General features: G+C 36.7%; 1 protein-coding gene across 5 annotated transcripts in view; it reads right to left on the reverse strand.

The window, feature by feature from the left end:
- INVS (inversin) overlaps positions 1–27,407 on the reverse strand; it is an 86,342-nt gene that overhangs the window by 16,491 nt on the left and 42,444 nt on the right. For 4 of the 5 annotated variants that reach the window (XR_010367627.1, XM_064431468.1, XM_064431477.1 and 1 more), the window contains exons 6-12: positions 22,045–22,225; positions 18,344–18,453; positions 13,626–13,797; positions 9,400–9,555; positions 7,708–7,937; positions 6,596–6,702; positions 3,247–3,459 (exon numbers count right to left, since the gene is read on the reverse strand). Coding sequence is in view for 4 of the 5 variants with exons in the window: in XM_064431468.1 (XP_064287538.1) it covers positions 3,247–3,459; positions 6,596–6,702; positions 7,708–7,937; positions 9,400–9,555; positions 13,626–13,797; positions 18,344–18,453; positions 22,045–22,225 (1,169 nt within the window). In the remaining variant the exon portion in view is untranslated. Of the gene's footprint in view, positions 1–3,246; positions 3,460–6,595; positions 6,703–7,707; positions 7,938–9,399; positions 9,556–13,625; positions 13,798–18,343; positions 18,454–22,044; positions 22,226–26,269; positions 26,407–27,407 lie in introns of all 5 variants that reach the window. The other variant, XM_064431487.1, reaches the window with a different exon arrangement.

Below are 27,407 nucleotides of genomic sequence, written 5' to 3' on the forward strand. Positions count from 1 at the left end.
TAAATATCATGAGCTACTTACTCACTTTCATCCATTTCCCTTTCACATCCACATTCTCAATCAGTTTCCTTCAACTGGCCAGAATGAAAAGCAGAAGTATGGATTCAGAAACTCATCCTGAGAAATTGAAAGGGGAGGTGAACAAATGAGGAATGAGTTCTGCAGCCCTTTCAAAATTCACTACACTGGAAATTAGTTTTCTCTGAATATGTTTTAAACACACAAATATTATTTTCTCAAACACCTGGTTTTGCAATAAGTAAACCAAAATCCTCTTTTTAAAGTCTGGAAGGGATCTCAGGAAGTCAGCAAGGCTAACAGGCTGCTCAAAACGGGGTCAGATTGGGTGGTTCAGGTTTTTATCCAATTATGTCTTGAAAACCTTCATGGACAGACCATACAACCTCTTTTGTTTGTTCTAATGGTTGATTTTCTCAAGGGTGAAATAATTTCTCTTTATTTCCAGGCAAAATCTCTCATTCCAACTTTTGCCTGTTAAAAGTTTCCCAGAGACCAGAAACACTGACCGGACTACAGTTCCCTAGATTTTTATATTTTTTTTTGGCCCTTTTTGAAGCTGGGTGCAACATTTTCTTTCCTCCCATCATAGGGGACCCTCCCTAGTCTCTGATCTTTCAAAGACATTGGAAAGTGACCTTTTAAGGGCATCAGTTAGTTCCCTCTGTACCCTTGGATGCAACCAACCTGGTCCCATGGACTTGTATGGACTGAGTTCTCTCAAGCCTGACTTAATCTTTAGTCACAGATGGCAGTTCTGCTCCTCCTTGAACCAATTCTCTGAGGAAAGAGTCCTGGGACACCTTCTTCTGGCTTCTGAGGAACAGAAGGCACTGAGTACTTCTGCCACACCTGTGTCTGTTGTCACTAAAGGCACCATCAGCAACAGGCACACACATTCCTTGCTCAGCCTTTTACTAATGTATTACTATTTTTATTAATGTAGAAGTACAAACTCACTTTGTAACCTGTAACATTTCTTTGAAGTCTCTATTTGAGTTTTGGTGTTTCTGACACCATGTACACGCCCAAGCAATGCATTTGCACTTTGCTTTTGCAGTCTGTCCCAGCTTCTGCCTTCTGTGAACTGCATTTTTACATTTGAGCTCTGTCAAGATTCCCAGCTTACCCACATTGGTCCTCTGGTGTGTCTCTTTGCTCAGTGACATAACAGTGTGCATGTTGTTTTGGCCATCATCAAACTCCATTTTATAAAATACAATTTCTTTGATATAGGAGAAAACATGGGAGATTATGTTTGTATAGAAACATTTCATACGCTTTAAATACAGTGAATGTAATTTTACCAGAAAATAATACAGGTATGAGATGCTGGGTGACTTTTTGTTACTGTAAAAAAACCAGAAAAAGAACAGACTATCTAAACCCAAGTAGATTTAGGAGTGATCTATCTTAGAGAGACTCTCTAAAGTAACTTATCAAAAAGCAAGTTTAAATATCTACACTGAAGTAGTTGGGGAGAGGGTGTGTGTCTTCAGTCTAGGAGCTCACCATCATTCAGGATCCCCACATAATGTCTCCTTTTATCTGGAGACCAGATTTTTAAACATCAGTAGGGATAATAGTTTTCTGTATGCAGGAGCACCCTGGCCAATTTCAGCTGTGGAATGCACAGATGGGTATGCAGAATGATGACAACATAATGTCCCCTTCAGTTTATTACAGACCATAAAATTGCAATTAAATAAAATTTGTTATGTGACAACCTGATTTGCTTGTACACTCCAATTGTACTGTAATTCTCTTTTTATGGTATTTGGTACACAGACTTTGTTTCTATTGTTTTCAAACAAATCAACAACAGCTAAGTAAGTTTCAGAAACTGCATCAAAAACTCACAAAGGAAAACTATTATAAAACTACCCCCAAATTTCCATGAGACAATGCTTTTCCATTTAATTTTCTACATGGCGGATCAGAGATTCTTCTAAAAATGACTGTCATCACAAAGGATAAAACTACCTCATTTGGTAAAGTCAGTTGTGACCACACAGCAATAAGCAGAGCTCTCCATACTAAAAAGAAATATTTTCCAGGGCAGCGTCCCCATGCATAGTTTTGACTTACACTGATTTCAGCAGAAAAGGCAAACAGTAGGAGAGCTACAGGTTACAACTTCAGGATGTAGAGATGTAAGAGATGAGTTATCTGGTATTTCTTTAGCTTTGGTTCTTCCTGGGGAATAATAATTGTTTTATACTAGCAGCAATCAAACCCAATGAAGGTCTGACTGGCCAATTATGCAGAACGTCAAACTACCAAATTTGATACAGAGTGGAGTGCAGATGAATTGGTCTGTGATACACAGATGCAGCAAAAATACCTCTAGGTGCAATAATTATGATCTCTCTTTATTGAAATAATACTCCCAAATAATGCAGAAATCTTTTCAGACTGTTATGTTTTTTCATGTCAGAATCAGATTTCTTCAAGAGAAACCAGGTGCTAATTTCATACTAAGAATCTTAAGGATAAATTCCAAGCAAGCAACGTATTGTGATAATCATTTATGTACCTTCTGATTTTAGAATTTCACCACTGTGCTACCATTACCACATTTAAATTGGGTTGAAACTCAGCCAGAACCTACACATCTTGCTGACAACAATTTGAATTGCATATGTTAGTTAGCTGTAATCCAACATAACCGATTCATAGGAACTCTCTAATTCAAGAGCACAAAATATAAGTGCAGAGAATAATAAGGCCCAAAATGAAGTTGAAAATAGAAACCAGGAGTCCAGGTTACTAGAGAAACATTGAGTTAAACCTTACTAAACCAGGCTTTCCCTGGTTTGTTTTTGGGTTTTTTACCTCAGCTACTGATTAATTTCTGTTCAAAATGGATATCGAGACTTGATAGGCAAATAAAGATTTTCACTACCTTAAAGTGAAAAAATGTTTCCCAAGCCATTTTATCATACAGAATATCAGGCAAAGATTCATGGACACTAACATGCTATTTCCTCAACTTTTAGTATTTTGCCTTGCTATGGTATATAATACAAATTTGTTATTTAAACTGGGATTATATGGAAAATAACTTCCATCTGTCTATGGTTATGGAAGTTATATGCTTCCTTTCATTTCATTAATTTTACCAAGAGGAACAAAAAGTGATGAGCAACACATAAAATCATACACGGATAAATACAAACTTACAACAAATGTCTATGTGCTGGAGTAGGTTTCAAGTCTCAGACTTACTTGGCAGCAGCATCTTTTCTCAGCTGTTCATGTTTCATTAAAAGATTCTTCCTCTCCTGAAAAGCCTTTCTAACTTTGTATCCTTTGTAGACAGCCTGAATTTTGAAAGCAGCAATATCCTGAATGGCAGCTATAGACAGAGCCCCGTGTTCTAACATGAACTGAATCACTTCGTGGTGTTCTCCAAGCAAGGCATAATCAAGTGGAGTATACCTAAAAAACCAAAAGCCACAACAATTACTACTGATCTAGAATTCTAGCTACAATGTGTGTTTCTTCACTCTCATTTCATAATAAAGCAACATCTAGTGTGAAGACAGATTAAGCACTGTTTCAGTAGGCTGTTTTTCTCACCTTTTTAGGCATTATTTTGCTACCTTACTCATTCTACACACTGTGGTTATGTTTAAAGCTTATTTTAGCCTCCTAATATGGAAGGTGGGAGAGGGGAACCTGAAATGTTTGGACTAAATCTCCCAAAGCCCCATCCACAGCATTAACTGCTTTAGGAAAGCAGTCCTTAAAATGTGTTATTGAAGTTTTCATATAGAAATATAAAGAAAAGGTAAGTTAAAACATTTTTCTGTTATTTCCACATGCATTTAAGTTCTAGAAAGCTACCGTCAAATCTGGTTTAGTTTCTATAACATTGACTGAAGACTATGACAGAACAGCAGGATTAGATCCATATTGAAGGATAATATATTTTTTAAGGTACTAGGAAAACTTAAGTCTGTTTTCAGATGGACACAGATGTTCAAAATATTAAATTGCTTTGGGTTTTAATAGTAGCAAAGATGCCTAGGACTTTTTCAAAATAATTCCCATATTTCCCACTGTCTACATGGGAGCAAAATCTATCTCCCTCGCCAACACTGAAACTTCAGGGAAAGACATTTAGGGACTGAAAATTATCAGTCACAAACCATAATCAATACCATGTAACATAAGACTAGCCAATAACAAATGTCAATGCATGTGGTTGTGAAAATTGAGGCTCTTGCTGATGGTAACTTGCTGGGACACAGTGCTGGTAAGCAAAGAAAAGCAGACAGAAAGCACAATTGGACCTGCCACACAGCAATGCTTTGATGGAAGGATAAACAGTATCTGAACTGAAGTGTCTGCAGGAATAAAGACAGTGACATAACATGAAAATTTGGATGTCAAGGTGTGCTGCTGATAGCATTTAAAGAGATACAGATTTTTGACAACCCAGAAATGGGAGCTTCAGAACAGGAATTTCAGAAAAATACATTTTTGAAGTATTCCTAATTTTGAATACTTTAAAGACACAAAAGATACCAAAGTAAACTTTATGAAGTTTACTTTAGCAGTCACGAAGATCCATATTTTTATACGTGGATTCTCTAACTCCATCCAAGCTACCTTTGAAAGTTAAAAAATCACTTAAACCAAATCTGAAGAAGGGTTTTTATGACTGGACACTTACATACACTCCTCTGTGTGTCAGTTCAAACTTTATGTAAATTTCCTTTTCTCTTGGTTCTCTCTAAAGCAGATAGTTTTTAAATCAAGCTGGCTTCACAGGGAAACACATAAAGACATCAGCCATCAGTTGTTATAGGCAATTTAATATGAAGGTGGTCAAGCAGCAGCTTGATGTACCCAGGACATTAAACTGGATGACAAAATAAATTTGCAAAGAACAACAAACCCAATACACCCCAGATTAGCACTTGATCACATATCTGGCAAGCAAGTGGGCACTTTAAAACTCTTGATGCAATCTCAGCTCTGTCTTTTCTCTAATCTTTTAGTTATAACCACTTTGTTTGAATTTTAACTGGTATCTCATACCACACTTTAAGAAAGTAAAGAAGGGAAGCTTTTTTCCTATAGGAATACTTGGGGAAAAAAAAGCCACTACATAGTGAAATTGTTACTGATTAAAAACCAATTTCATCCAATTACAAGTGAACCATAGGCTATTTTTTCCTCTCTCTTACAACACTCAACTTGATTTTCCACTTCCAAAATTTCCAAACTTCCAATCTCTTAACAATAACACAAAGTTTGTAGATATTTATTAAGATGCAAGTATGCATTTTTTATATGTATTTTAGGAGAATTATATTTAAAGATTGATCCATCTGGAAATACTGGGGATCTCTTTCGTTCTGCACATGCACTAGAGTGCTTATCAGCAGACATTTGGAATACTGCTAGTTGTATTTTGAGTAATCTAGATTTACACATTAAATATATATTAATTCCAGAAGGGAAACAAAAATATATACTATCTGAATGACTGTGATAAACCACAGCTAAGGTCTTTTCTTGACATTTGAGCATCATGAGTGCATTTCTACAAAGTAAGGATAATAGCAGTCTGGCAAAATTGTGGCTTTTAATCTTACTTATTAAAAGTAATTTAATTAAAACTGTTTATTCAATTTTCTTTCAAAAATTACTAAAGAGAGCCTTAACACTACTTAATTAGAAACTAGTTATACTTTCATTTGTGTTTCTCAAGAAAAAAATAAGAACAGTAAAGAAAGAGAGATATGAGTGCTTTAGAGAGGAGAATGAAAGAAAAAATTATAGGGGAAGAAAGCAATTAAAACGTGGGGTTAAGTACAGAAGTCTCAAATTGAAATATGAGATTGCAAAAGCCTTAAGTTATTTAAAATGCTGAAATATTCAAATTTATATGGCATGCTGTTCATAATCTTATAATTATGAGGAGGTCATCTACTCTACAAAAAGCATTAGAAATTTCTGCTAATAGTAATTATCTTTATGGTCAGGTGACTAATTCGAACTCCACAACCCAAATCACTTTTAAAAATCTATTATTTATATGTCAATGAAAGACAAAGAAAAGAGATGCAAATGTGCTGTCTCTTTATCATTATAGGAGACTTTTTTTTTTAACCACGCCTTTAGAATAGTGGTAACCACCAGGTACTTTGTAATCACCATTTTAAAACATAACATTACATTTCGACCATTTTCTTTCTTCTTTGATATTTATTGTATCAAATATAAAATTCCAGTCTATTCCAACAGCAGCAGAACTGCCTTTTCATCCTTTTGCCATACGTATCTGCCATCAACTCTATATAAATGAGATCTTTAACATTTCCAACAAGACTTCAGTGACTAAATATGTCCAGAAGGTGGTTCAGAAGTATAAAAGTTGGAATGTCTTAGTTAAAGAAGGGAACTTTCACATCAGAAAATCTGCTTACACTGAAGCCCAGGGTTACAGCACTCCTTTGAGATACAAGATGAGGATTCTCTTGCAGCATCGGCACATTTAACATTTAAATGGAAGGCAGCACTTTGGCACAATTACAAAATAACACCTTGAGACCCACAGTACCTCTCCTCGCTGTTCTCCATGTGGTTGGGGAAAGCATCAAAGCCCAGCAGTAACTTTATAGCATCAAGGTAGCCATTGTTACAGAGCCAGTGCAGGGCAGTTCTGCCCTGGAAAACAATAGAACAGAACAAAAATAAACATTACCACCAAACTCTACCACGCTACAATAAAAGTCATAAATCATAGTGTAATTTGATGCTTTTCTGGACACGAAGAACAAACAGTTCTTCTAAATAAACTTCCTTGTTAAAATTAAAAGAACACAGCACTTAAAAAATGATTTTTTTTTAACAAGATTTCAACACCAGTGCTTTTTCACCTAAAACAGCTGAAAAGCAACATTACAAGACTAGCCTTACAGTTGCTTTCTTTGCAAAAGATGTACAGCATGCTCTGTGGAACTCATAATGAAAACCACATTTCCATTACCTGGAATTATCTATGCCCTACAACAAATAGTTACAGAAAATTTCAATAAATTGGGTAAAGCTCTTTTGACTGATGAGGTTCTACTGACTTCTGAGAAATTATGTCATATAACAAAGAAATCTGTTATAGGTTGCACAATTATTCTGGCTCATAATTTCAATTACTGCCTGAATAATGGCACAAAAGAACATATAAACTAATCAGTGGGTTGGTTTTTTTTCACCTGGAAGAGAGATACATATGTGGGTGCCTAATGTGGACAAGCAATTGAAGCAGTTATTGTGCAATCTCACTTGCAGTACTTTACTTTCTTACTTGCTCTCTATTCTGGAGAACAGAGTAAAATCACATTCTCATGTCAGCTGTTAATAAGGAATTATAGAAGAAATCAGATCATTAATATGATTCCTCATATGATCTCACTTTGAAATAAAAAAAACCAAAAGTGATCTGGAAAAATACCAATCTTCAATTCATGCTACATATTAAAATACTACTTTTCTTTTGAGATTTTAGAAGGAAATAGGGGAAATGACATCAGGATGCATTTCTTTTTGTGACAAACAGCAACACAGATGTTTTTATGTCCTGGAAAAGAGAATGACTTTGAACAAAGGGAAAATGTTTTGATTTATGGTTGTTCTAAAATTAATGATATACCTCAGTGAAGAAGAACAACATACCTCTTTATCCTGAATATTTGGATCTGCATTGTTTTCCAGCAACACCACCATGCAGTTGATGTAACCTCCATAAGCAGCACACTGCAGAGGTGTTCTACCTGCATAATCCTGCACGTTGGGGTTGATTTTATTTTCTATCAGGATTTGGCACACGTCAGCATTTCCTCCCAGGGCTGCCCAGTGAAGGGGTGAATGCCCATCCTGGTCAACCAAATCTACTCTTGCTCCTCCTGTAAAAACACACATTTTTGAGCACAAAAAGAAAATACTGTTGAATACTAAGAAAAAAGTGAGTTTATGTTCAACTAGAACTTATTTCATAAACTGACAATTCAGAGAAGTATTTCAAAAAGCAACTTCAATTTTGTTACTCAAATCCTAAAACTTAAATCAAAATTAATTGGGGATGAAATAGTTTCAAAGAGGGTCAAGCATCTAACTTTTTACAATCTTCTGACTATACTCTAATATGCTTTAGAATATCCAGACTTATCAGTTGCCTACAAAAAAACCTATTTTATTTGTTTCAGGTCTGTGAATTTTCAGAACTTTTCTTTTACAACAAAATAACTTCTAAAAATTAGATTTCAGATAAAATGTCTTTTTAAATCTCTAAAGCAGACAAGATAAAATATTCACAATGTAATAATAATTTTTAAAATAAGATTTTTTTTAATTCAAGCATGCTAAGACACTTTTATGCAGATAATTAATGCCTCTATATGTTCTTGCAAGATAAAAAAATTCTGTGCAGAAGTAAAACTCCACAGATACAAGAACTTTAACCAACCAGCAACAATGACTCTCTATATCATAAATATTTAATTAAACACAACTCAGATTCCAATAGCCAAGCTTCTTCCATCTACAAAAGCTAAATGGCATACAGAGTGGGAGGAAGAGCTAAATAGGAGGTTAAAATATGCCCAGCAGATCATGGAAGGAAGAACGCTTTTCAGTAAGAAAGTCTGGTTGATGAAAAACTTGCAAACTTTAGCTTGGATGCTTCATCTATCCATAAGTGGGATAATGTCTGAAGCAAGAAGATGTTTCTGGGAAGCTAAAATGATAGAATTTTGCACCTAAGATGCCACTGTTCTTTCATTGTATTTCTTACCCTTCAGGAGATACTTTACAATTATCTAAAACTGTGTACTTTGTTAAATCCTATTTCTGTCTGCAAACAAAATACGGTTTTTAAAAACCAAGCAGAAGAAAATATTAATGATGTAGGACTTTTGATATCTATCTACATTAAAAAAATAAAGGCTCACTTAAAAAGTCTTCAAAGAACCCTAAAAATGGTTTTTCACAAAAGTGAAGAAAGCTTAATTTGGTCTTATTTACTGGGGAAAAAAAACCACCAAACAAAAACAAAAGAAAGAAAGGACTTGCTGGGGGAAGAGTTAGTTTGAGAGACTAGAATATACTCGCCAAGGCTTGAGCAGAAATGAGCTTTGAAAAGAACAATCCCAGTTTGAAAGTTTTGTATTTAACACTTCCAGCCATTTTTGCACAACACTGATAATCTTTTAGATTCACTAGGGCTATTTCACCAGGGGAACTTGCAAACAAAACCTGCTTTAGGCAAGCAATCTCCTACCCCACCTCTTGCTCAGCTGTTTATTTCCTATCCCCACAGGAAGCAGCAGCAGAACTCCTGAACAGGTTTGTAAAGCTCGGGGAGCTGACCTTTAATGAGGGTTTGAATCACTTCCTTGTGACCCATCTCACAGGCTCGGAAGAGCGGGGTGTGTTTCATCACATCCAGAGCATCCACCTGTGCTTTGTGCTCCAGCAGCAGTTTCACTGTGCTGACGTGGCCAGAAAGGGCAGCAGCGTGTAATGCTGGAAGAATAAAGTAGCAGGGAAAAAGAAAGCACAATACCATGAGCTTTAGAAGTCCACAATAAGAACAGTCAAAATAAAAATTAATTACAAGTTTTTTTGTGGAAAAAGTACTTTTCAACCTCAAGAAACTGAAGACGTGATGATGTAACAACACTTTCTTGCCATACAAGCAACAAGCAGAAAAACTGTTAGCCCTGAAACATGTTTCTAACTTGCACAAATAGAAATTTTACATTTAACACCACCAAGATTGGCTTATAGTGAGGCTTTGTGGAAGAATAGCAGCTTCAGATTAAGAGAACATAACATGATTTACTTCTGCCTCTGCTCTGTGGCATTTCTGAGATTGCTCATCATCAGTGAAAGAAAGCTTTCATTATTTCTTCAACACTTTCCTGAAAATTACTTTTTTCTTTCAAGTAAGCAAAGTTGTCTCAATTAAAAGTAACTTCAGGAAACTACCCAGCTGTTCCTACTCCTCCTTGCCCCACTCTTTTGTTTTGGAATTACTTGGAAAAAATTTTATACTAAATTATGCAGCAAGACTATCATATCTTGCACGGTATCTCTGTCTCCCTGTTTTCCTCAAGAAAAAGATTACAGAAAAACCAGATGTTGCTACTTCAGAACTCAGGTAAAAATGTGGTGTCCTGTAACTGGAGTTGCTATTGCCTAGTACAGCATCCTGCAGGCACTGTTAGCCAGAGCTGTGGCTGACCAGTTCACGGCTCTTTTTGAAGGAAAGAAGAACTGCACACAGCAATGAGATTTCAAACCAATGGAGAGCACACGTATTGGTGGCTTCACTTACAGTTTAACTTCAAAATGCTTTGGGTTATTTCCTACAGTCATCAGTCAAATCAGACAATCTACAATTAAATCAAAATAATATAGAATAAAACCACAAAACAATGCGGTTTAAAAGTGTGCATTTAATAAAGTGAATTTGTATTTCCCTAGGAAATTTCAGAAATATTCATGCTTAGTGAGAACTGAATCGGCTCATGGAAACAAAATGTGGGGCTGCAAACCCTACCTACATGTCCACATTTGTTCACTGTTAAGACAGGGTCAGGATCCAGCAGAGGCATTATACAGAAATGCACACCACAGAAAAGACCAGCATTAGGAAGGAGCAGCTTCTTGAACCATAGGCAGAATACAAAACCAGCATTTTTGTATTTGCCAGCTACTGTTTTCAACAGTACCAGCTTACGAGCCAGTAACCCAGCACAACCTGTTACACAGGCCCTACTGAAATGCCCAGGTTGTTCATGTTGCCATTGACCCCAATCCAGCTGGTGCGCGCTGCCTCAAAACAGAGTCACAAAATAAGTGATAGTAACACTGTGACACGGACTAAGCACTGGGGGCACGGCCAGAGACACTCCGAGGAGTGAAAACTGAAATCATGCCTTTGAGAGGACGCTGATTTAAGTTCGAGTGCAGCAGCCTGGAAGCGCAGCAGAGCTCCGTGCGCTCGTGAAAAGCCAGTGCCTGTGCAGCAGCCACTGCGAGTGGGTGGCTATCGGTAGGAATTGGACAAGAACGGGATCCCTGCCGTGTTGTACACTTGGATGGGCCTGGTTTTCATGGTCTGACCTCACAATAAACTCTAGGTTCTGGTTTTTGTCCTGAATCCCTTATGAAACCAAAGGCAGTAAACCACTCCATCAGATGACACATGGGGTGTGTGTAACAATACAATAGAAAAAGAGCTGCTGTGTCAGCTTGGCCAGTTCTTCCCCCCTATCACTCATTCTGACGCAGGCATCTTGTTTCGCACTTTGTGCTCAATATTTTCTTGTAAGCCAAATTTTCTGTGATGGAGTCACGGTGACTGAAGAGATTCTTCAGCCAGCTGGTCACAATGGGCCCTTTGTTCAGCCGACAGACAGAGCCCTCTCCATTGTGCGCAGTGACGGCAGAGCTATAAAGCTGCCCCTGTAATGCTCCTGCAGCGCTGATCTCTGAGAGGAGGGAAATTCCTTTCCCTTGGTGTCATTCTCCTACACAATGCCCAGAGTCTCGATGTTCTAGCAGAACTCAATGGAGAGCTTGCTCTTTTTGAGTAAATGCAAAAGGCTGCGTTAACGCAACATTACAACCGAGCTGAGCTGAGTGTGCACACAAAAGTCAGAAAAACACAGCCTTGAACTCTGCTCAGCAACTGCATCCCAGGCACGGAGGCATGTGCGCTATTTTCTATTAGTGCATAGTTTCCTGTCCGAACGCAACACTGCCTTTCCCTCACGAACACTTGGGAATGATTGAAGCCCTTTGGGAAGGGAAAAAAATAAAAAAAAAAAAACAATCAGGGAGTGATTTACTGGTGGGCTTCCTTTTATGTTTAGAGCTGGCTATAATAAAGCCCCTGCTATGCACTCGCTGGCACAATGGTGCAGCTCGGGCTGCTCGGCAGCACAGCTCCCCACTCCAGACTGCTCCTGTGTTCTACACAGCGGCACTGCCAAGCAAATGGAAAATCCATTCATTTCCTTGAATTAAAAGCCCTACAAGGAAACCGAGATTAAAAGGTGATTACATATCACCGCTAGGAAAGGTTTAAGACTGAAAGATAATAAAGCCAGCCACCTGAATGATTCAAGCATGAAATCCACACCTGAGTAATTTCAGAAACACAGTATGTGATTACTGATTACTGCCTGCAAAGAAAAAAAACCTTTGTAAGGAGGTTTGCACAGTAACAACAACATTGCTGCACCTGAAGGTCTGAAACAAATACTGAGAGCTATTGGAAAGGAAACTGTCATGAAGTAGCAAGTGTAGGTGGGAATGAAAAAAGATGAAATAAGAACAAAACTGTAGAATATTTAGTTTGTACTGTCATCAAACATGAAGACTGAGATTTTATTTGTTGCACTATTTCTTACACTCAAAAATTTCGAACTATCACAACTTGGAAAGACTGATGTATTTAGTGTGTGTTACATCATAAGAAAAAACCAGGAATCTAGATATTTAAACAGAATTTTATGTTAACTGCAAATTGCTTTTTGTTAAGTTCCAGCACATCATCAAAGGAAACTTTAAAAATTCAATATTGATGCATACTAAGTTTCAAATCCTGAACCACACAACCCTGATATACATATTTTGCACTTCTCACTCTGTGACTGTATCTGGCATTGGGTAGTTCCTGATCTCTCTACACAGCTTACCCCGAAGCCCTGCTATCAAACCCCTCCAAATTTATACCAAATATATCCACATTCTCTTGATTTTTCATTCAGATGCCATCAGCATACTATACAACACTTTTCCTAAATTTCCAATGCTGCTGAATACATAAACGCTTCAAAACCCATCTCTCTCACCTGTCACAACTGTAATTCTGGTTTTTTTGAAAGTACCACATAGGTACAATATTTCTAAAAAAATTTTTTCTTTCTCCTCAAAGGAGATAAATTCACAGTGGTGACAGGAACTTCTGTATTTCATTACTTACACACTTGAATGCTGAAACACTGTGTTGCCTAATTATCTTTTATTTCAGGCAGATAACAGGATGATAAATTTGGGGGATATCAAGTTTGATCTCTTGTTTGGACAACAGAAGTGCAACAGATCTAATCTTTATTTCACTATTTTTAAAAATAACTATTGAATGATTTTCATGATAATTTAGCTACTTCAGTGGTTAGTTTGATCCACATTGTTTCAAAGTATTTGTGTACTGTCAAATACATTTTTGAACAGGCATTTTCAGGAAGAGCTTTTTATGCAACTATGTTTCATGTTATTCTTCAAACTACAGAACAGCTTTTCCTTTCAAAGGATTACAGAACTAACTAAATAGCGTTGCAGTACATTTCTTCTTTCTACATTTCAAATGAACTGTTCCAATCTGTGCAGAAAAGGTTTGTTTCTTTCTCACAATAAGACAAAGAATTGACTGACACATATAATTGCAATAATGCCGAAATGTTTTCAGGATTGAAGTACACATTCAGAAAAACATTAATATAGATTCTATCAATGTTTCCACTTGGTGGAAATCAGACAGATTGGAAACATGCAGTGCTCTTTACTGTAAAGCATCTTACCTGTGCCGGCATATTTGTCTGTCATATTGATATCAATGTCCAATTTTAAAGTCAGCATAGTCCTTATGACATCATCACTGCCTTTGCCAGCTGCCCACATGAAGGACGTTCTTCCCTCAAGATCTGAGTCATCTTTTACAGAAGGATGTTTCAAAAATACTTCAACTGTTTCCTGAAAAGACATACTGTTGAAATTAACATTAAAGGAATCTGCAACAACAAGAAACTATTGTCTCATGTAGCTGTTTATGAAGCAAATCAAAGCTTCATTTTTCCTTTTATGATCATAAAGAGTAACAGCTCAACAGAAACACCGAATCTTCTGCTATGCCTTTTCGCTCGCCCATAGTGCACCCTTAACTGTGAGTTTAACACTGTCATTTAACACTTTTTTCTTTTCAGTGTCAAATACAATTTGTGCGGCACAAGGAAGCAGAAGACACGGTAATCTATGTGAGGAAAGCAATGGGAAGAATATCATGGCTTTATCCAAACATGACTGTAATAGTGTGATGAAAAAATTGCAGAATTCTTTAGGTTGGAAAAAACCCCTGGGATCATCGAGTCCAACTATGACCCAAAATCACCGTGTCAACCAGACCATGGCACTGAGTGCCATATCCAATCTTTCCTTAAACACCTACAGAGACAGTGACTCCACCACCGCTCTGGGCAGCCCATTCCAACATTCCATCAGCCTTTCTGTGAAGAAACTCCTTTTGATGTCCAACCTAAACCTATCCTGAAAACCATGTTCTTTCAAAATATTTTCCCAATATGTTGTTTTCTCTCCAATTATAAATACAACTGCACATGTAAATATTTTATTTTGCCTATCTCTAATATTTTGACTGTTAAAAAAAAGGGTCAACATAGATGTATTTCCTAATGTTTATTAACATCATCATGTCACTAATTACCAAAATACTGTATTTCAGAAAATACTAAGGAAATCTTTACACCTGAGTCCAGTATTTCCACTGTAACTGTTAAACTAAAATTTCAAATCAAGGCAAAAAATAATTATTTCTTTAAATGCTGTGTTTGTGTTAAGCTGTCAGCAAACAAGTCCACTTGTTTAACCTGCTGCTAGATTCTTAATGAGTCACCCAGGAAAGGAAGGGAGAGAAAATCACAACTATTAGAAAAAGAATAAAAGGAAGATTTTCCCTTTTCTTTCTAATGCCTTGAAAGGCCATGTATGTAACAGCTGGGAAACATCTGATATGAGTCTCTGGCAGGCTAGCCAATAAAAACCTGAAGAAAACCCAGGTTACATTATTTTACTTTATATTTTATTATTAATACTATTTTAGCCTTTCCTCTGTGTGACCCCACAATAGGTTTATCACTAGTCTTGGCAGGACAGGAATTTCCTGCTATAATGAACTAAATTCTTTTAATCACTAAGGTGTTTGAATGCCTAAGTACCATTGATCACTTTTGATTTGTTTTGTCACTACTACTTACTATTTCATCCTTCTAAAGAAATAGGAAATGTCTCATTTATCTTATGCTACTGATCTAGGATCCTCACAGCTTTGTGAATTTAGGTCTGAATTACCAGTTTATTGTGAAAAGGTCCAGCCAGAAGCAAGGAGGGATGGAAGCATAAAGCTTTCCACACAAACGCAGCATGAGTTTATATCTCTGTGTTCTCACACTGACCATCACCACACCTCAGACACTCATTAGGCCAGAAACTCAGCATCCTCCCAGAGCTCTGCCCTGCTGGAAATCCTGCAGAGTGAAAAGCACTGCAAAGGCTGCACTTCTTCAATATTGAGGCACACATTCTAAAAAATACAAATATTTTATTTTTCTGTTAGGTTTTGGCAAAGCAACGCTTCTTTCAATGACTCTTTCTTTCCTACAGCTCTTAGCTGGAAAAAGTAGAAGAAAATCCCACAATAGTATAAGCATTATTCTTCAAAATTAAGTTACCACAACTTGAAAACAAAACAAAATTCAATTACTCCAGGATGATTAACAAATCAGGAAATAGAAGTATCAATCAGTTTAATATGACATGTATTTTGTTATGAAAGTTTACATGTATTGTAACACTACTAAAAAAAAGTGGAGGAAACAACAACAAAAAAACAAATCTGAAAAATAACAGGAGAGAGCCAAACGTGAAACATTTAATTCTGTGCTATCGGAAAACTGAAAAATACTACATTTATTTTTGAATATTTAAAAATAAGACAGGGATATCCACATTTCATTTACTAGATCAATCTATACAAGTATATGAAAGGAAAGTACATTGTTTTGAACACCTCTGGGAAAATTCAGGGGAAAAAAATGTAGTCCTGCATAATAAAATCAATATGAAGGGAGCATCTTAGCTCAGTTGGTTAGAGCATGGTGTTAATAACACCTGGGTTCAATCCCTGTTTGGGCCATTCACTTAAGAGCTGGACTTAATGATCCTTGTGGGTCCCTTCCCACTCAGAATATTTTGTGATCTGGAAATAAAGATTCTCTGTTCTTCCTTCACACATGAAGTTCAAAAATTTAAACAGCAATGTTTCTTGGGACCTCCTGTGGGATACCCAAGACATCTAAATCTGGGTGGTTATATCGGGCAAGGTCTTTTCTTCTAGAACTTTTTCTGTCTATAGTAAGTGGGGATAAGTTAGTCTTAGGGAACAAATTCTTCACATAAATTAAGTGCTGGCTAATCCTCTTCAGTCTTTAAAAAACCCAAACCCATCATATTACAGTAAGTAACCCATAGAGAAACAAGAATGAAGAACAAGACACCAAAGCAAATAAAACTGAAAGCCATGCCAACATTTACTGTAAACACAAAAGAACAAACTTTCTTCTTATTAGGGACTCAGAAACATCACATTTTAACTGCGAAAACCACACCTAACCAAGGCTGGGCAGACTGAATAGAACAACAATGTGGCTCTGAAACCATGAGTATAGAGATGCTACTGCCAGAACAAACACGAATGTATCTCCACTCAGTTGTTTGACCATGTATATGGAGTCCAGTGGTGGGAATTACTCAATTAAATGCATGTAAAGGAGACAAAAAGGCAAGCAGTGGTGCTCAGAAACAACTGGACCAATGAAAACAGACTCCAGACATAATTTAGGCAGGGGCTGTTGAGTACATCAGCAGCTAAAAGAGGCTTGCAGATCTGAATGAAACTCTCCTCTGTGATTTTTCACGTAAGATGGGAAACAGTCCATTCATTGTAAGTACACAAGATTACAAAAGAATGTCTGATTCCACCATGTACTTCTCTTCCCCTTAAAACACAGATGATATCACAGTTTGGCTGGCTGATGGGATCAAAAGGCAGTAACATAATGAAGATATTTCATTTAACTGAATCAAGCCCAGGGAAAGAAAACCAGTATGAAAAATCTTTTTACGAATACATCAATATAAAATCTAAAAAAACCCAAAAAACAAGATAAAAGAATGTGGAGATAATCACCACATGGTAAATAAAACTTTTTTTTTTTCTATGAGTCCAACTCAAACATGAAAGAAAGGCTTTTACAACACAGATATTTCAAATGTATGAGTTAGGCCCAAATTGACAAAAATCATCAACAAAAAATTCTCTAAAGTGAAGATTACATAGAGAGATATGCTTCAATAAAAGTCTGAATTTAAAAAATGTCTGGATGGTCTTAGTAAGACCACCTCCAAGAAAACCATACCAAAGCCCCAAAACTCATTCTCACTAGGGAGCAAGGATATTGGTCTATTGCCTCTTTCAACATTACTTTTAGATTTGTTAACTTGACTTGTTCTCAAGGGCTTTTACATTCTCCTTTTTTATTTTCCTTGTTAACATGTAGGTATGCAAGAAAGTCCCAAATTACTACCCTTGCTAAGAAAATGTTGCAATGTGGACTACATAACTATTACATTAATTAGGCTCTAAATAACCCTTTCTGTAAAGGGAGGGTATGGAAGCTATGAGAGGTGAAGGAGCTTAAGAAAAGCTTTCTTAATTTCCAGTGCTTGAGAACTACTTCCGCAACATCTGTGACTGACAATCATTGAAGTGCTGAGTTTTGTACATGGCTCTACTGTATCTGATCTTGCTCTGGAAAAAAACCTACCTATTATACCAAAGTGTAAGAATTAAGCTGTCTGAGAAACCAATGTTCTTTGTTGTCTGAGTTTAAAAAATATTTTAAAAAATGTAAAAAATATAGTGCTCCTGAAGAATTATGACAAAAGGCACTCAACTCTTTAGCCATGCTTCATGAGACAACAGTTCATTCATAATGCCAAATATTCATAAATTAACTACCTTCTTGAACGCAAAGACTGGTTTGACTGGTCCTGCAGCAGCTGTGCAAATACTCCTACAGGTCATCTTACTCTAGATCCTTTTAACTGCTTAGACTTCATTATAATGAGCCCTAAAACCTGAAAGCACCATGAAATAGTAGGTGTCATTCTGCTTTCTGTTGAAGTAACTGAATGACTATTGTGTTATGTGATGCAAACATATAGCTCAAAGGGCCTTTTTTGTACAGAAAGTTAGATTTTGTACATCTATATTTTAATAGTTTGAAATTAACCACATTTGTATCAGATTACACAGGAGAACTCTGAATTAACTCATGCCAACAACTGTCTTTATATGATTTCAAAAACAACTCAAACACTCTGCTAAACCGTAAAGATTTCAGGAAAATATGTTTACTTCACATTTAGGGTATGTTCTACTTACAGCAAAGTTGCTCTGTGCTGCATAATGTAGGGGTGTTGCACCTTGACTATCAGATGGGATAGTTCCAAACTTATTTCTTTCTAGTAAGAGATGGACAATCTGTGCATGACCTGAGAAAAATAATGCAATAAAAACAAATTTGTATCAAATCCTAAAGTCACTAAAAAGCTTAGTTAAGAAAAGGTAAAAAAAACCCACCACTGACAAACAAAAATCCTAAACTCAAACAAAACAGAAGAAAATTAACAGACTTTCATAAATAGTCACATATTTGGGTTGTAGCCATTTTAGCTTAAATGTAAGAGAGAAACATGAGACTTGATATTTGAACTATTAAGTCTGGCATGTACTTTATTCCCAATGCCATAGTCTGTATTGCAATCTTTTATGTCCAGTGCCATAGTCTGTATTGTAATTTTTGGGGGGTGTCTATAAATCAGAATGATTTATAAATACAAAATTTCGTTTAACAGAAATCACTAGAGCTTTTCCCTAAATAAAGACATCAGCAGTAACTGGTCCAATAGCTATGATATTAACTTTGTAATGAAGTGGTTGAATATTTCCAGAAATAGCTTATAATAACTCAATTGAGATGCTGCATTTGAGTGACAAGTCAGTCAGAAACAGTAAAGTGAGCATAGGCTGATGATGATGAGCATTTGTCCATCTGCATTAAAAGACAAGCTAAATCAATGTTGACAATTTCATCACACATCATATTGTTTTGCAGAAACCAAGTGTAAATGCTTCACTTAGGTTTTATTTAACCAAAATTTCATCTGAGAATGTATAGCAGAATCAGAGGCTAGTCTACTACCAGCTGCTATAAACAAGCTCACACAAAACTCCTTCATAAAAACAGATCAAAATATTTTGATATTAAAATCACAACACTTTTGGAGGATGGGTAAACTCTATATGCACTTCACAGATAGGAAAACAAAGACAAATACAGTATATTGCCACTAAAGCCAACCAGTCCGTTTATATACTTCTTCCTGTTGGCACATGCAGTTCACAGAGTATCTTAATGATTTGGTATTTCAAGCAATACTATAAAACCACTCTGATTTTACAGGTGAAAACCTCCAGTACCTCACATGTCAGAAAAACAATGAATTTTGCAGCTTGCTACTTTTGCACAGTTGTCTTGAATCACTTTAGAATAAATGATAAGTTAGGTAAACCTTCCTGCTAGCAGTAGATTATTTTTAATGAAAACACACCAAGTTACAGAATGAAGCTGTGATACTGTTGTGCTCTGTAGCTCTTTAAAATCTAAGGCATGGAGTACTAGGCAAGCCCTCTTTTGTGAAATGGCACTTTGAGACTTGATATGTACAGAAGTACCAGGAATGAGAGAAAATGGTAACTTGGGTCAAAAAGGATGAAGAGTTTGCGAGCATTTTTTCTTTCTAGGGGCCTTAGGGTGTACAGGAAGGTTTCCTCTTTCTTGTTAGCCATTCAGAGAACACTAGGTACAGAATATCATATAATTCAGTCCCTTCCTGCAACAAAAACAACAAAAACAATCAAACAAACCCAAAAAGAAGATATATAATGTTGCTATGCTAGTCCCACCTGAAGAGTACAAGAAGTAAATTGAGGTTCACTGGAAGAAGTTGCTTTGGAGTGAAATCCTAGCAGAAAAACTTTAGGAGTACCGAGCCTGAAAAAAAAGATTCCTGCACTTTCAGGACAGACAACTAGAAAAAGGGAAACTAACTCCGTAATGAGAACAGGGTCTAGCTAAATTATCTATGAGAATAAGGCTTGAGGGAGTTAAAAAAATTGTACTGGATGCAACAGTAAAGAAATAGGTACAAAGGTGGATCTTGCTAGGCCATTAATGTAAAGATGAGAACTCATTTCTTGGGGTCAAGAACTGTCATTTCTGTTGTACTTTCATTTAGCTGAGATGTAACTGGTAAGACTTTTATCTACGCAAAAAGGTAAGAGGAGCAACAATGCCCTTAAAATGTAGCCACATGCAATCCATCACATCTAAGGAAACTTGTGGCAGCATTCCTGCACTGCTTTAAATCTCCTATTGTTAAAGAGAGTAAGATGTTACTGTATAGGTTAAGACCTACATAGAACATTACGTTCAACTTAAAACTATAACCCTGAAAATTAATAATAATTTATGAACCGGAAATTCCCAAAGAGCATATGCTACCTAGAGACCTCATCAGGTTCACAAAATAGTCTGGAGGTCTTGGCACATCTCCCCCCTTTATTCTACATTGATTAGACAATCCATTTTTCCAATAGACAAAGCTTCTCTCAAATACAATCAATTTCAAAATGCAATAAATTTTGCTTCTTGGACAGAACCAAGTGATAATGACTATTTCTTCAGAAAGCTGATCCTATGACACTTAAAATGTTTCACAATTTCTCTGTTAAAATTCAATATCCCTACATACATACAAATTTGAGAACACCCTTCCCTCTTTTTTGCTTTTAATAAACATATTCAAACGACACATATACTGCCACTGGAGTTGCAGTAACTCGCTCCAGTGAACATCTGATTCTTATATTGGCATTCTTTGTCTGCAGTGTCCCAAAGGATCATTGGCATGAAGCCAGTTAAAAGGGGAGAGAGACTGTTTGAAGATTTTTTTATCCAGTGGTTATTTTTTCCTCCTGGATGGAAATAGGAGGTAAATTTTCTAAATCATATTATTTTTGTGTCTGTCATTTTATGGGGTTTTGTTTCTCTGTATTTAGACTATTTACATTTAATCACGTTTTAACTTGTTTTGCAAGGATCCAGTTTTTGTAAATACAAATCAAAATTCACATATACAAGGTTACAATTTACAGAGCATCCAAGTCTCAGGGTAACAATCTAAACAGAGAATAACTCTATACAAATAAAACTCATTGTCAGATCTGATTAGATTATCATAGCGTGTCTGATGAAGAGCTTATACTGGAAGTGTCAACTCTGCCATTTTTTGTTGTTTACTTCTGCTGGCATTATCAGACTATCTGCATTTTCTTTGTGGGAATCTTCTTAAGCCCCTCATTTAGTTTGTGAGGGGTAGTTTAATAAAAACTAGATAATATAATCATAAATCCACTTAACCAGGCAGAAGCAAATTGCAGAACATCGCAGAAGGCTGAAAGTGAGCATGTGACTCATGATGCCACCATCAACCACTCTGCATTGTGGAGCAGCTCAGCTCCACCAGGCACCCTGCAAACCCCATTTCACCATCTTATACATAGACCAAACAAAGCTACTAGCTTAAAACTCTATATGAAATACTAGTCCAGTTATCTTTTCAGGTAAAATAAACCCTGGTATTTTCTTCATGAATTCCCATTGACTGTGTTGCTTTCATGCTGGGCTGTGCATACCCCACATCAGACACCACTATTCCAGAGTATCTGTTTTTTTAACCTAAGATCAAAGCTGCATATGCAAGAACAATCTCAATATACTCTAACTGAAATCATCAGCATATATAACCTGTTGAAGTGATGCATTGTACAATGCTTTGGAAAATCTGAAGCTAAAATAAGCAGTCTACACACAAACTTCTAATCCTGGTTGAGCAGAAACTCTTATTGCTCTAAGAAATTAACTATCATACTGCCAGGCTGGAATGAAATAAAAATCAGAGACAAAGATTAAACAGTACAGTTAATTAATGACTAAGTGACTTCGGCACTGTCCAGTTTACCAAGTAAGGCTGCCCAGTGGAGGGGAGTTCGAAACAAGTTGTCATAAGATGTCACATTGCAGCCTTCGTAGGAGGTCAGGACATCCACAACTGCTACATTCCCATCTGCAACAGCAAAATGAAGAGGAGTTCGTCCTTCATAGTCCTGCCAGTTCAGCAGAGATTCTGTGGGTGCAGCTTCCTTTAAAAAATAAAAGAAACAACACAATTTTAAGAATATTTAAATTGAAAAGAAAACCTGCACAATCTTTACAGGTGCTTTTTCAGAGAGATACACTGTCCTTGTTCAGTAGAATGTAGCTCCAAAACCAAATGCTTTTGCTACAGTATAGGCTACTTTCAAGTACTTCTTATGGAATGCTTTTTTATACTTAATTATTGTACAAGACCAGATTTCTGGTACATACCCCATAGTTTTACCCCAGTCTGCTGTGCACGTGGTTCCTTAAACAGATCTTTAAAAGATTAACTCTGGCTCTTATGAAAATAACTAGAAATTCTTACATGATTTACAAGTTAAAAATTACATATATGTCTTGAGATTTTCCCCAACAACACTTCCCTTTTTCCACAAGTTAATTTTATGACTTTCACTATAATATTCTTCTAGCATTTTATACCCCTAAAGTATTTCCAAAGGAGATGTCTACATCTTTAGCTGACAGGACAGAAGTGAGAGAGTACTTCTAATAATGCATCTACTTCTAATGGGCTGAATTTTGAATTAAAAAAGTCTTTTAAATTTTCATGATTAGTCACTTGATCATGTAACACATGCATTAATAAATATAACTTGACTTTCATCACCTTTTCTTAAAAAATATGCTAAATTTCTTTCACATAAGTTCCCTAGCTATATAGTTTTGTATTGTGATAATTTCGTCTCTCAAATGTTTTTCTATAAAGATTTCTCTTTGTGATTTTCTTTTTCAGACAAAAAGGCTGAACAGGTACAAACGAACATCATAGCATTTGAGAGATCTTCAAATGGCAAATATCATAAAGGCCCATGAAACACAAACTTTAAACATAATTTTTCTGAAAAAAAGAGGTATTACTAAAAAAGTGGTAAACAGTAATACAGTAAAAACTCAGGATGCAGGACACTAAACATCTAGAGTAGCAGCAGATTGTCAAAACAAGAGTTTAAGTAAACCAGAGGGAGTGAGTCTGCTTTCCTATCTCCAAGAATTCAGAACAAATCACTGAAGTCATGGGAGCCCTGTGCAGAATTAAAAGGTAATATAGTCCTGAGATTTTTTAACTTCCAACACTAGAGGGGATTTTAACCCATGATAAGTGAGAAAAGCAATCCTCCTGAAAATACAGAGTCACGCTATATATATTACAATACATTTATGAAAGAGGAGCAAGGGGTTGTGGTAAGTGCAGCTTGTTAACTGTTAAAGCGGCTTCCTGACACCTTTCTCACTAAACTAACTGCAATCTTTCCTTTTGACTCCACTAGGTACACAAATTGGCTGTAGAATCACTTGCATTTGCATTACTTGATGTGTAGTAACTATTACACTGAAACAAATATCTAACACTGAGAACAATAAATCAAGAAGAGCAAAGGAAATTGCAGAATTATGGTTTCTATGCAAATACTAATTGACCAAAGTTCTACAATCTATATTTCCTATGTAATGGATAAATAAATCCTTAAAATCCTCCAAACATCTAGAGTTAAATTTCACTATATTTTCTAAGTGCAATCTGGCTAAGTTAACACAGCAGTATTAACTTCAACTCTGCAATGCCCTGATTCTTTGTTTCTTACTGTTTGCTTTCTTACAGTGCCAAGTTAAACCTCCTAATATTTGGTTAATGTAAGTTTTCCATATCTAAGGAGCTACATACTTTGTACACTGTATGTAAATCACAGAATCACAGAATGGTTGGCATTGGAAAGGATCTCTGGAGATCATCTAGTCCAACCCCGTACTACAGCAGGTTCAACCACAGCAGGTTGCACAGAATTAAGTCCAGGTGGGTTTCAAATATCTCCCAAGAAGAAGACTTCAGAACCTCTCTAGGCAGCTTGTTCCAATGCTCAGTCACCTTTCATCTCAGCAGAGATGCTTTCCTTCATATTCAAATGGGAATCACATGTTTCAGTGTGTACCCATTGCCCCTTATCCTGTTGCTGAGCACCACTGAAAAGTGTCTGGCTCCATCCTCTTGATATCCATATTTGAGGTATTTCTCATTGATAAGATCCCCTCTCAGTCTTCTCCAGGCTGACTGGTCCCAGCTCTCTCAGGCTTTCCTCATAAAAGAGATGCTCCAGACCCTTCCTCATCTTCACAGCACTTAGCTGGACCCTCCCCACTAACTCCTGGTCTTTCTTGAACAGGGGAGCCCAGAACTGGACACAGCATTTCAGATGTGGCCTCACTAGGGTTGATCCTCTAGGGAAGATCACCTTCCTCAGCTTGCTGGGATTGTTCTCCCTGTACCCATGGCCTTCTTAGCCCTCAGGTCACACTGCTGCCTCATGGATAGCCTGTTGTGCCCCAGGAGCCACAGGTCCTTCTACTGGTGCACAGTGTGATTCCTCCCTGTGCAGGACTCTCTATTTGCCCTTGTTGAGCTTAGATGAGATTCCTCTCTGCCCAACTCTCTGCTCAGCCCAGGTCCCACTGACTGGCAGCACATCACAGTGGTGTATCAGCCTTTCTTCCCAGTTTTTTATCATCAGCAAACCTGCTGAGGGCACTGTCCCTTCATCCAGGTTATTAACAAATAAATGGAAAAAGACTGGGCCCAGTACTGACCTTGGGGCAACACTTCTGGATAAAGGCGTTTAACCAGACTCTGTGCCACTGATCACAACCCTCTGAGCTCAGAGAACCCACCCTCCTTAGCTCACCTGTGACAATGTCAAGGGACATAGTGTCAAAAGCCTTGTTGAAGTCATGGTAGGCAACACCCACTGATCTTCCTGCATCTACCCTGCCAGTCCTGCCATCACAGAAAGCTCTCTTGCTGGTCAAGCATGATTTTCCCTTGGCGAATCCTTGTTGACTGCTAATAACCTTATTTTCCTTCACATGCTTAGAGATGACATCCAGGAGGAGCTTTTCCATCACCTTTCCAGGGACTGAAGTGATACTTGCAGTTTCCTGGGTTCCATGCCTTTTTCAAAGATGATGTACTGAGGTATCTGAGTAACAATATCTGCCAATGCTAATTAAATGCTAATTAAGCTGCCTATCTCAGACAAAAAATTTCATCAGTTTTAGATTAGGTATCAGTACTGTCAGCCATGCCTTGTAAGAGTCAAAAATTAACATATTTAAAGCATACTGAAGTTCACTAATATATGTAGTCATCAGAACCATAATCTATTAAAACATAACAAATTGATGAATATAACTCTCAACTAAAAATGCAATAAAACTTAACATCATTACATGCACAAACCACAATAATCTAAGCATGTGTAAAACTTCTTTTGATAAGCATTCAAAAGCATTTACCTCAACCACTACAGTGAAAACTTATATGCTGTTCCCTAACTTAAATAATTCTCAAGAGAAAGCTAACTGATGATATGCTTACTTTTTGTCTGTTCATAGAGCTCAGCAGGGGGAGCATAGAGCCTACTGCAAAAATTCATTTTATGAGAATCACTTTTAAGAGTGGCTAAACATGAATTATGATAGGCACAGAAGTTATTACTGAAATTCTAAGTCTACCAGAGGAAAACATGTTTGAACAAAATGGACAAACAAGAAAACAAATGCTTCTTCACTCATAATTTGCTGATGTAATCCTGACAGCTAATTTTCAAACCTTCCAGAAGCACAACAACATCCTAAACAAATGAATCCCAAAACTCCTGGCTTAAAGTCATTGATGTTGAAATATCCCCATACTCATATCCCTATACTCAAAAGTGTTATTTTTGCAAAATGGTACAGATTCTACAATGACAAAGCCACTATTTATATTCTAGTCTAAAAGTATTCATGTGTTTTGAATTTTTGGCCACCTAAATTAAAATTTTCTAAGTCTGTTTCTGCCTACATTCATGAGTATAATTTCTTCAGATTTTAAGTGGGTTCGGTTCGCTATAATTAAACTGTCATACTGTATTAATATTTTAAGCACAATACAGAGAAGAAACAGAAGCTAAGCATTTTTCTGTGGCAATTAGAACAATGGAATTGTAGGCAATAATGGAAAGTGTGGTATAAACAAATGTCATGTCTCTTACCATGAAGAATAAATAAAGAGAAGAGATACAGAATAGAGAGAGAGTACTAAGCAGTTGCTTCCATCATAATAATGGAACCTTATGCTGTTCTTTTCTCCTTAAATCTTCCCAACGTTTTTCACGTAACCAAGCACAATCTGGAAAGGTGGAAAAGCAAGTTCACCATGAGAGGATCTGCAGATTAACGTTTCTCTCTACTTCACATATTTACTATCTACATATACTGAGTTCCATTTTGGCTATATTTCACGGATTTCAATATCAGATATAACTAATTTGTGCCCAAATGTCACCCCTGCACATCCAACCTACTTTCTCAGCATTCAGCAGAGCTCTTTTCATAATTGTTTGTTTTGACAATACCAATGGACTAAGTACTATACAAACACCAAATAGAAAGATGATCCTTAATTTTAAGAATTTATAAACAAAAGACAATATTTGGCCACACCCAGAGGGCAGAGTACAGAAAAACAAGACAGTATTTTTCAGTACCATAGACTGCAGTCTCGATAAAACCAGCAGCTAAACTCTTGTCAAGTTTTTGTAAAGCAGCACTGGAGAATTCCAAGTGGGATACTAGCGAAAAAATAATTTTCTGGGGAACTCTTCCACAGTGTTAAAGACAAGAAGAGAGAAACAACAGCAATGTTGTTTTTTATAACTCGGCCAGCAGGCACCAAAGGTAGCCTGGAAGCAGACACTGATACCTCTCTGCTGTCTGGGCAATGGCACAGTGCCTAGAGAAAGCAAAGAGAAAGGTTTGGTTGGACACAATTAAGAAATGGGAAGCAACAGGGACACAGACACTTGCCTTTTATACTGCTATCACCACAAGACAGTGTTTTTGCAAACTTAAAAATGCAATTACATGTTAAGACACAAGATGACAAATTTTCACACTATGGGTACATCCTGTAGAAATACAATATGGAATGTGAAAAACTGTAAAGTTAGAAGATGTAGAGAGGAATGAGAATCAAACATGATGCTTAGACAATAGCCTTGGAACTAGGTAACATGGCAAAAAGCAGCTAAGAAAGGAGGGGAAGACTGTAAGCTCTGCTGTGTCTGTGCTATGCTGTGAAGCTCTGTCACTTCAAGACAAGTAAGAAAAACAATTTGGAGAGAAGACTGA

The sequence above is a fragment of the Passer domesticus genome, chromosome 1 (genome assembly GCF_036417665.1).
Source record: "Passer domesticus isolate bPasDom1 chromosome 1, bPasDom1.hap1, whole genome shotgun sequence".
Classification (NCBI taxonomy): Eukaryota; Metazoa; Chordata; class Aves; order Passeriformes; family Passeridae; genus Passer; species Passer domesticus.